We start from the raw sequence: 10,351 nt of genomic DNA on the forward strand, positions 1-10,351 counted from the left end.
AAGGATAAAGTGTCCTGGAGCTTCCTTTTCCTCCACCTGCTTACCAGGGTCACTCACTGCTGGGAATCCCTCCCCTCCCTGGAAAACTCGCTGTGTGGCTGCCAAGCCTCGGCGTTAATCTGAACGTGGGGTTGTCACTGCTGTCTCAGCTGAGGCTCGAAAGCGTGTACCACACTGCCTTCACGGCGAGGAAGCTCTCCGCTCGGCATGGCGGGAAGCTGCTGGCAGCCGGCGCAGCAGTGCGGCACGGCGCTGGCGTACGTGCTCGCAGGGGCTCGTGGGAGATGGGTGTTGGTTGGCAGCAGGTCTTGTTGGGTGTGGAAGGCGAAGCACCCTGCCAGCATGCAGAGCTCTTCAGTGCAAAGACGTGGTTGGTGCAATGAGTTCTTGTTCTGTTGTTGAGATGCCAGATGATCTCCCTTCTCCTTCCCTCTCTCTGTCCCTTACCAGGAGAAATCCCTTCTGGATGGAGCTCCATGCAAGGAGCTCATTCCACCTTTGCTCCAGGCTGTGCCTCGTCCTCGACACAGGGACGAGCAGAGCCCCTTTGGCGCTTCCCACCACCAGTCCTGCTTCTGCAGGCTTGTGTCTGTTCAGCTTAAGACAGATTGACTTCAAGTAGCTTAAACCTCTCGCTTTCCACCAGGATTTGAATCCACTATTTAAACCATGTTATCCTCTTTGCTGCTCTGTATTTCTAGCTGCTGTTTCTTCAAGAAGAGTTTGTACCCAGCTACAAACACACACATTAAGCAAAACTTTGATTTTTGAATATTTCTTGCTGGAAAGCAGGAGCCTCCCTGTGACTGTGGCTTGTGTGTGCCTGTTTCTAGCTTAGCCCTGCAGCTTGGTTTGCTGATGGGAGTGTGGTGTTAGCTACTCCACTCTTGCAGATTAGTCTTCGGCTAACAGCAACAAATCTGACTCCAGAGCTGCTAAGATTTGCTAATCTAAACCAGTCTGAACCGTAATGCTTGGGGTTTTTCCCAGCTGTCCTAATAAGATAGGGCTTTCAGCCTAGTCATCAAAATGAAGAAACGGAGAAAACTGGCAGTTGGAACCCAGGAGGGAGATGCCAGAGCTGTCGTTGGTCGTTCCTGACGCGGGTGGCTCAGTGCCGTGACAGCTGGGGTGTGAGTGAGGCAGTGGGCCTCGGGAGGAGTTAGGGTTAGGGAGTAACGCTGAGGACCTCTGGCACCGTTCAAGATCTTGATGTACCCTGTCTCGAATAGTGTGCACGCTTATGCCCTTCACCTTCAAAAGGGATGGAGGGGGCTGGAGAAGGAAGGATGATTAAGATGGTCGGGAGGCTGGACCATCTACCTTGCGACGGGAGGGTGGGCAGGCTGGGACCCCTCGAGGAGGAGGTGGGTCAACAGGGATCACACTTGCACCTCACCACATCTTTCAGGGGTAGAACTGGGAGGTAGTTGATGAAATAGAATCATAGAATCACTGGGTTGGAAAAGACCTTAGAGGTCATCCAGACCGTATCTGTCCGCCACTAAACCATATCTCTCAGCACCTCATCCACCCGTCTCTTAAACACATCCAGGGATGGTGACTCCACCACCTCCCTGGATGTTATAGCAGAAAATGGGTGCAGAAGAGTTAAAAGAAGACACTCCTGTATAGAGCAGTAGTGAGCTCCTGGAGCTTGCAGCCCCAGAGGTGGTGGAGGCAGGTTCAGATGCTTGTGGACAGTGAAGGGCCTGGGCAGGGATGTCCCCTGCCCTAGCATCCCTGGCTCCATTGCTGTGGGTGCTAGGAGATGCTGACCTGCAGGACACAGCCTCCGCTCTCCCTGGAGAGCGTCTCGCAGGGGCTGAGCGAACCAGGCAGGCACTGCTGATGTTCTTGTCCTCTTTGTGGTGTTAGCTCTTCTGAGTGTCAGTGGCTGCATGCACTCAGTCTGGTGAAGGGAGCGTTGTCTCAATGGGCTCTTTAATGATCAGGGTTCCTTTGAGCCTGGACAGCAAATACTGTGCTGATCCCAACCCGCTTAACATACCACCATGGCCTTGAGCTTCACCTGTTACGTGGCTTTTGTTTTTTGCATCCGTAATGTCAGGGTTGTGAAGTTTTAAGAAATATTTCCGCTCATTTCCTCCCTGCCCACAGCTTAATTTAAGCACATCGGTGGTTTTTCTACATAAACAAAATCTTTTTGTCATTTTTTGGCTGCTCTGTCTCTTTTGCACAAGCACCAGTGTGGGAGAGGTGCCTTGCTGGGCTATTGGCAAGAGGGCTTGAAGCCTGTCTTCGTCCTGAGAAGCCGCCCACTGCAGCAGCTCATGAGCAGCCCTGCCCGCGTGTCTCATGTGTCATCGTGGCTGGATCTTTACAGAAGCCATACTTCAGAGTGTGTCATGATAATCACTTCGAGGTTTATCAAGTCTGATTAAATGTCGCTTGCATTTCTGTTATCTATATACACAGATAACAAATTAAGCTACAGCTTTTGAACTCCGAGAAGCTGCCAGATGCGTTAACTGGAACTGACACATTCCTGAGAGTTGTTTTTATTAGTCTGAAATACCTTTATTTAACGTGCAAGAAGCCCGACTCATCCAAGTCAAAGTGTGGCGTGCGAGTTCAGCAGTTTTGGTATCCGTACTGGACAAGTTCCCCAGAAAACTGGAGAAAATGGTGATGGTGTCTTCTCCCTGTTCCTGGTGGAGTGAGCCGGCTGGCGGGCAAGCTGGTGCCGTGCTGGGACTCGGGGCTTTCTCTCGTGGCAGCCCAGCAGAGACACAACCGAGCGTTGCTCACCGTCCCAGCCCCATGGTTCCCTCCGTGCCGGCAGCCTGCTCGCTGCTGCTGGGGGAAGGTGGGATGCCTGAAGCAGAGACATCTCCTGCCTGCCCTCATCATGTTTGATTCCATGCGGGTGAACAGCTCTGAGCCTGTTGCAGATGTGATTTTTTTTTTTTTTCCTGTATGAACACATACATGGGTTGAAGCAAAACAGAAAGCAAACTAAATCCCCTCCTGATGCGTAATGAGTTGGGCAGTTCCGAGCACCGCGGCTGGGCTCAGTTGTCCTCCGCACCCTCAGATGTTCAGTCTCCTTTTAGACAGGAGATTTCCTTCCCTGGAAGGAGAGGTTTGGATGATTCACCATCTTGTTCTCCAAGAACAAGCCAAAACGAAGGGAGTGAAAAGGCTCGTGAGAGCTGAACAAATCCAGCACTGCAGACCACCTGCAGACTTCTTCCTCCTGTGTGTCAGCTCTGGGGCAGGAGAGGTGGATGTTTTTGGCAGGGTGAGGGCAGCTGTGCAGTCAGCTTTTGAGTAGGGACCTAATTGTGAAATGGCTTCTTTTGCCTCTTACACCCTGCTTCCTCCTGGGCTTGTTTCTGAGTTGAAGGCTGTGGCTCTAACATACACGAAGGTGCTTCAGTATCCCTTAAAATGAGGGTCTGTGTTTTTTTTAAAGCAGAAAAACTGCCTGGTTGTCTTAACTTGGGAAGCATCAGTGGGGTAAGGGGTTTTCTGGAGGACAGGCCCACCCTTGCTGTGTCTCACGAGCATCTCTTGCTCCATGTGTTTGCCTTCCCCGGCACCCGCATCCTAATCCTCGCTAGCTGACGTGATTCCTTCCCCCTTGGGCATTGTCTAATTGTGAAAATGTTTCAATTATATGACCTAAATTTGTAACGTGGAGCAGTTCATTACCACTGAATCCTCTTAATTGGGCCCTCATACTGGGCAGCCTATTATTGAGTTTTGCCAATTAAGATAGGGCCTCTTTTAAAAAACATAGAAACAAATGAATCCCTGATGGAGAAGGACCATGTTGCACGAAATCCTGCCTTAACCTATGTTTCAAAACTGAGCAATAATTTCAGCCAAGTACTAATTAACCCACTAACTAATTAACTAAGTACTGATTACTGATGTTCCCTTCAAGGAGAATGGCCAGTTTGGTGTCAGTTTAAGAAATTCACTGCCATTAGCTCAAATCTTTTTCTATAAGGAGGAAAAATCTGTTCCAAGGTGTTTCGCTGGCGGAAGGTGCTGTTTCCCCGAAGGGCTCTGTGGGTAACGCTGCGTTTGTGTGGTTGCAGGTAAAGGACCTAACCAAGTACCTCGATCCGAGCGGACTTGGAGTCATCAGCTTCGAAGATTTCCATCGGGGGATCAGAGCTATCAAAAATGGAGGTGAGTTTGCTGCTGTGCCGCATGGGAGGACAGGGAAACACCAGGTTTGATGCCACAGGGGTTAACAGTCTCGTGGTGCAATCAAGCTGGGTTTGGTTCTCGGAAAGTCACTTTGTGTTGGCAGAGGGGTCGAGTGCATTTGAGTGGTGGTACAGCAGTTGTGCTGGTGGTGGTTGCATGTTTTCCTGTTTCTCAGGACGTTTCCTTCCTAAATGTGTGTTGGGAACAGAAAAGTCGTCAAGGCAAGATCCCTCCTGGTTTGGTGTGTGCTCTCACCTGCGACTTCATGGAGGTTTGCCGCACGGATAGAGGAGCGGCTCTTGGCTGACGCGCTGCCAGAGGTGTCTGTCTGTCTGCTCCAGTGTAACATCTGAACAACGGGCACTAGTGCGTTTGCCTTGACTCCAGCTGTTCAGAGGATCAGCATGTGCAGGTGATTTCAAGCAAGAAACACATTAAACCAGACCTTTGAACTCGCTGGTAGGCAGTCTTGAAACAGCTCCCCAAGAGAGGCCTGTGACAACTCTGTTACTCTTGGTGGGCTTGTTGAAGGTGCTTTCAGAGCAATAGCTTGGTGAAACGTGAAATATTTTTCTGGCTGGTTGGCATTTGAACTGCTTTGCTGAAGAAAAGATGTTTTCAGTTTGGGGCTCATCTCCAGTGTGAGTGTTAGAGGGTCATTTTGGGGCAAGCGTGTTATTAAGAGCAGGGTGTAAAAAGTATTGGAAGCCTCCTGCTGAGCAGCTGTAATTTTAAATGTGCAAATATGAATTATCATAGTTGCACGTTAATTAATTCTCTTCTCAGCAACGCTTGTCTCAAACGTCAGTGTTGCTTTCACGCGGCGATGCACATGCACCGCGTTGTCAGCCCTGCACACAGTGCCAGTACGAGCAAGCATGGGGGAAGACCGATGATTCCTCTACAAACAGTGTTGTTTCATGAGTAGGAAACCTCTGAAGCAGACGTGGCTGCTGGTTTTCTGCCCCCCTCCCCAGCTTGTTTGTGCTCAGGACTGTAGAGTTTTGTGGCAGCTCTGAAGTTTTGGTGGCTGCTGCAGCCTGGCAGCGTGGCTGGTTTCCAGCTCTCATGGTGCAGGAGGAAATGCAGCACGCTATTAATTTGTAATAAATTGCTATTGGAGTAGAGCGTGTTTGTGAAAGCTCTGGCTTGTATTTCTCTTCAATAATTCATTGTGCTGGTATTGTGTTATATTAATTGAATGGAAAAAGCAGATCTGGACAGAGCTTTTAGGATCCCTATTTATTAATCTTGAAAGAGATTGATATGTATTTATTACAGCGGTTAGGAAAGGCAGGGTGCTCTAGCATTACATGGCATTAAACAGGGAGAAAAGAAACCCAGTGTATGATAAGAGAGTTTCTTTGAGTCTCTCCAGCTGAGCATTTGCTCACGTTGAAGTCACCTTGAGGGTTTGCTGTTGAGACAGTCAATACTGATCATCCCCTTGTAGAGAATGAAGAGGTTACGCTTGCTGCTGGGTGTCCCCTCCAATGAGGTTCTGTTCATTAGCTTGGCCTATTTTTAGCTAGAGATAGTTCTGTTGCATCTCCTGGTGCTCTGTAGTTCTTTGGTCAGCCACTGAAGTGAGACCTGATGTAAGCTGGTACCTTGCAGTGTCTGCCTTAACGTAAATAAAGGTTTATTTCTGAAGATGCTCCGCTTCTCTTTCACTCTCCCCCTTCGGAGATTGTAGGAAAACAGCTGTGATTTTACTCAGGCTGTTATGGACTAGCTTGGCAAACTGGAGGTGCAGTTACAAAACTAGCAAAACTTGTGTAGTCAGCTGCTGTTCTTACAAGTGCTTTCGTGTTCAGTTGGCCTTCACATCCAGGGAGGATATAAACTCCTCAGTCCTATTCCTGTGCCAGCTGCTTGAGGTATGTTCCCACTGGCTGCGGAACATGCTGATCTAGGACTCATCGAACTTGCGTCTGCCTTCAGTGTGGAGCAAAGCACCGTTTAACCGCTCAGTCAGCACCGAAAGCCACGATGCCACCTCTCCGCTGCGGTGAAACAAGTCTGATCTCTCTGCCGCTGTAACCTTCTGTCTGGCCAGGTAATGCTGATCGTGGGGGGAAAGAGCAACCTGACTTGGATGCCGCAGAACCTGGATTTGAGACTGTAATGAGAGTCTTTAACCCATTGTGGCTGCCTTATCTTCTGCCCTTCCCAAAGACAAGACTTAAGATGAAAATGTGGTGGTGGAGTCTGAGCCCTTGGGGTCTCCCCTCTGTAGAGGTGGTGAGCAAGTGGCTCTTGGGCATTTGGGCTCAGTTCTTTGGCCCAACTCCGAGCCTTTCTTCAGGAGCAGGCAGATGGGGACCGTGGGGGATGGCCTGGCACAGGGAGGCAGGCTCAGAGACACTTCCTGGGACCAATTCAGCTCCTCACACCCTGCTGTGTCCCAGCCCTTCTTGCTCGTGGGGTGGTGAGGCTGCTGGGGCACCCTTGTCCCTCCCCCCGCACCCCAAAGTGTGCAGTTTGCTGGCTTTCAAGGTTTGTGTGAACGGTGCCTGGATAGCTGGCCAGTCCTGCAGTGCATAAACGGCAAAGCAGAGGGCGGAAACTGGAACAAATATTGGCGGCGAATCAGGGATGATAAATAATAAGTGGAGTTTTACAGCCGTGTAAAACTTGAAGTTGATAATGAAGCAGAGGCAGTAATGCTACTGGTTCAAAGGAGGAGAGTATGTTCTAGAGCATGCTTAAAGGAGCCAGATAAGGTGTGTAATGCCACACAGCAAGAGGAAAATCAGGTACACCTGGCTACTGTCGGTGAGATCCAATGGGACATCTTTGTAGTCTGCAGGGGAAGAGGAATGTGGAGGGAGCCAGCGTGGCTGCGGCATTCATCACGCTTAGAAGCGACAGCTCGCTCTGTGAGAAACGGGTACAAGGGACGGTGTGCAAGCCATAAACTCAGACCAGGAGTAAGGTCTCTGTATGGCAAGGAGCTGACTGGGACAGGGGGTAGTAAGATGGTGTCTGTAATTCAAAGGTGAGGTGCTGGACCAAAGAGCAGCTCCAGTCTGCTGCGTGTAGGGTGTGGGAATGGCTGGAGGGGAGTTGGCTGATGAAATACAGGTAGTGTCATCCACCATAAACGAGCTGCAAGGGTTGTGCTCACAAGCAGCTTCCTTTCTTTGTCAGGGTATTTAAAGACCTTTTAAGCTGCAGACACCTGTGAAAAATATGGGCATCTCTGCATCCAGTGGGACATAGGTAATGTCTCCTCTTTGTAGCAGACTAATGCTCTTTCTTGAAGTCAGAAGCAGTAATGAACAAGTTGCATGATCATGAACGTGCTTTGCGCTGAAACATCTGTAACATCTGTCCCCCAAGGAAAAGCCTGCTGGGAGTGGGCTCTGTGCAGGTACCCCCTGCATGCAGGGGGATTGCTGTTGGTGTCACTTCAAACTACTGCTGTGTCAGGCAGGGGAAGGTGCATCCCTAGGGGTCGCAGCCTCATCCATCCCTTCTGCCTTGGCTTCTGATCCCTGAACACAGGCTCCCCTGTGCCTGGAGAGCAGACTGTGCATCCACTGAGAAATAGATGTGTTCCTGAACTCAAAGGGGGGCCTGAGGATGCAAATAGTCACTTTTTTATTTTTTTTTCCCAAACACTTCAACTAAAAGCTCTTTGGATTTGGGAAGATGGAAAATACAGCTCCAGAGCCAACACCCAAACCTGGAAGCTATAACCGAGTTCCTGTTTGCAGGGACAGCAGGCTGCTGGCAGGAGCGAGCCAGGGGCAGGACTGGGGGAGACCCTGGCAGTGCCGGCTTTGTGGGGGAGCTGGTTGAGGAGTCGGCTGAATGGATGAGCCACAGCTCAGCAGAGGTACCCCCGTGGGGCTGAATAAGAGGCATTCAGCGGGAGGAGTGTGTTCAGCTTACCAAAGGCATTTGATAGGCTTCCAAAGGCCAGGCTGGAGGGAAAAGCACGGATCGAGGCAGGGCAGGGTGTTGAATAGCAAACACTGGGCTGGCCGGTGGTCAGGGCTTCGGCTGGGCTGGTGGCTAGCAGCAGCAGCATGGGGGCAAGCTGCTGCAAAGGGCCTGTATAAACCCTGTGCTGCTGCTCATTGGAACTGGCAGCAGCGTGAACTCGTCGGTCAGAGCTTTCGTGGGGCTGCATCACTCTGTTCTCAAGGGCAGCCCTGGGAGGGTTTCCATGGATGTATCCTCGGAGCAGCGGCTGCAGTTTCTGCAAGTGGCATTTCATGTCCCAAAATGGTTGGTGTGCTGCTGGTAGCTGAATGACAATTTGGGAATTTCCTGAAAGAAAAGCACACATCCAGCCCTCCCGTGGGATGAAGGCTGTGACCATTAACGTCTTAAAAGCTTACAGCCAGGAGAGAGAACTGCACATCAGTTCTCAAAACCAGCTCTGAGTAATGACCCCGCGTAGGTCGTGCTCCGCAGCCTTGCTGCCGTGCTCCCTGCCCCTGCTGCCGCACCGGTTACTTGCCGATCCAGAGGCACCTTTGGATGTGGTGGTGCCTAGGGTGACCCCCCTGAGACCCCGGTGCTGGGTGCCCATGAGCCACTTGGTGCTGGCTGTCTGCTCGGTGGCACGCGCTGGCTGGGTGGGTTTCTGGCTGCTGCCCTGGTGACACGGATCCGCTCTGGCTCCGCGCGTTTCAAGGCGCTCAGCGTGTCGGGCTCCGTCTGGTAACGTACACCGCTGCTTGGTTTGCGTGTGGTGGGTGGGTTTTTTCCCCCTCTGTAGGATCTGCATTGCAGATGGCTTTTGCTACGCAAAATGCAAGCTTTCCTTGCGCGGGGATAATTCCAGAAGCCAAAGCTTACATTCCCTTACACGTTCCCAATCCAGTAATTATTACTGAGGCTGTGTTTGTGTCTTCAGTGGCGTCTCTTCCAGATTGAAATATGGCAGTATTTGCAACAGCCTACTGCTGACATCCAAGCACGCTTCCTCAGCGGGGTACCCAGGCCCAATTTAATATTCGCGGCATTTGCTTTTTAAGAGGAAGGGCCTCGCAGAAGCTTAGCAGATGGAGGGAGAGCTTGTGTGCACGTTTGTCTAAACTCGGTGAGTATCTGGCACTGGCATGAGCGCTTCCTACGTTCTCATCAGATCTGCTGATCTCTTTATTCGTGCAGCATTGCTGCAGTGAAGACTTTCACACTGATCTTGCCTCACCCTGGCTAAACCATCAGCGATTAGGGAGAGAGCTCCTGTGATGGCTGAAGGTAGGACAGATGCCTCTTTGTGTACAGCGCTCATTCAGGGAATAGGGGCTGCTGTGAATGGGAAATCAAGATTGATTCATGGGCAAGAATAAAATCAAAATTGCTCTGATTAAGTCTTCTGCATTTTTTTGCATTGCAGCTTGCTCTGCTGTGGCATATAGATACATATGGGCTATATGTGCTGCTTGTGGGGTAAGAAGTTTATGGGGTGTTAATTCTGCCCCTGAAAGGAGCAAAGGCTTAAATGTCACTTTGCAACTTACGCATATACTAGAAATCAAAAGAATAATCCCTTTGCTGTTTTCTGTAGACCAGAGTTCTCCTCATCCCTGTAGTGCAGAGGGATGCTCGTAGCACCGTCGCTGTGCGTGATAAGTCCGGGGTCCACTTGCTCATCCTCTGTGATCTGTTCTGCTAGCGACAGGAGCAGCCAAACCTTTCCTGGAAGTACTGAACTTGATTTTTCTTTTCAAATAGTGGCATTTCAACACGTGTCTTGGGAAGCGCTGGGCCCGCCCATGACAGTGTCGAGGATTGTCTGTGCAGTCTGTGTAACTCTCCCTGCTCGCAGAGGATGGGGAATTAGGAGTGTATGTGCCAGTCTGTGATGGAGGGGAGCTGCTCCAGTGGTACGCTGTGGTCGGAATGGCCTGAAGTCTTGCTCCATCCCTCTACTTGTCGTGAATGAGTGGTTTAGGTTGCTTAAAAAAATCACCATCAAAGATATTAAAGGGAAAAAAAAAAGTGATTTTCATACGACTTTGTTTAAAAACCAAAAAGGCAACAGAACTTGATGGCAAGGTTGACTGTCACTTTCAACATGGAAAAAGCATAGAAATCAAATTAGAATTGGGTTGGAGTGATTTACACATGGATCTGGGGAAGTGATTTACATGGGGTTAGGGAAATCGAGTCAGAATCTGGTTGGTGTGATTTATATGGGGAG

At 50.3% G+C, this 10,351-nt stretch overlaps 1 protein-coding gene across 1 annotated transcript in view; it reads left to right on the forward strand.

Moving 5' to 3' along the window:
* Positions 1-4,070: 4,070 nt before the first annotated feature.
* RAB11FIP3 (RAB11 family interacting protein 3 (class II)) overlaps positions 4,071-10,351 on the forward strand; it is a gene marked incomplete at its 5' end in the record, with an annotated part of 46,474 nt that continues 40,193 nt past the window's right edge. The window contains one exon of the mRNA XM_010147312.1: positions 4,071-4,164. Within this exon, the coding sequence (XP_010145614.1) occupies positions 4,071-4,164 (94 nt within the window). The remainder of the gene's footprint in view (positions 4,165-10,351) is intronic.

Source organism: Eurypyga helias, unplaced genomic scaffold, assembly GCF_000690775.1.
Source record: "Eurypyga helias isolate BGI_N326 unplaced genomic scaffold, ASM69077v1 scaffold27362, whole genome shotgun sequence".
Classification (NCBI taxonomy): domain Eukaryota; kingdom Metazoa; phylum Chordata; class Aves; order Eurypygiformes; family Eurypygidae; genus Eurypyga; species Eurypyga helias.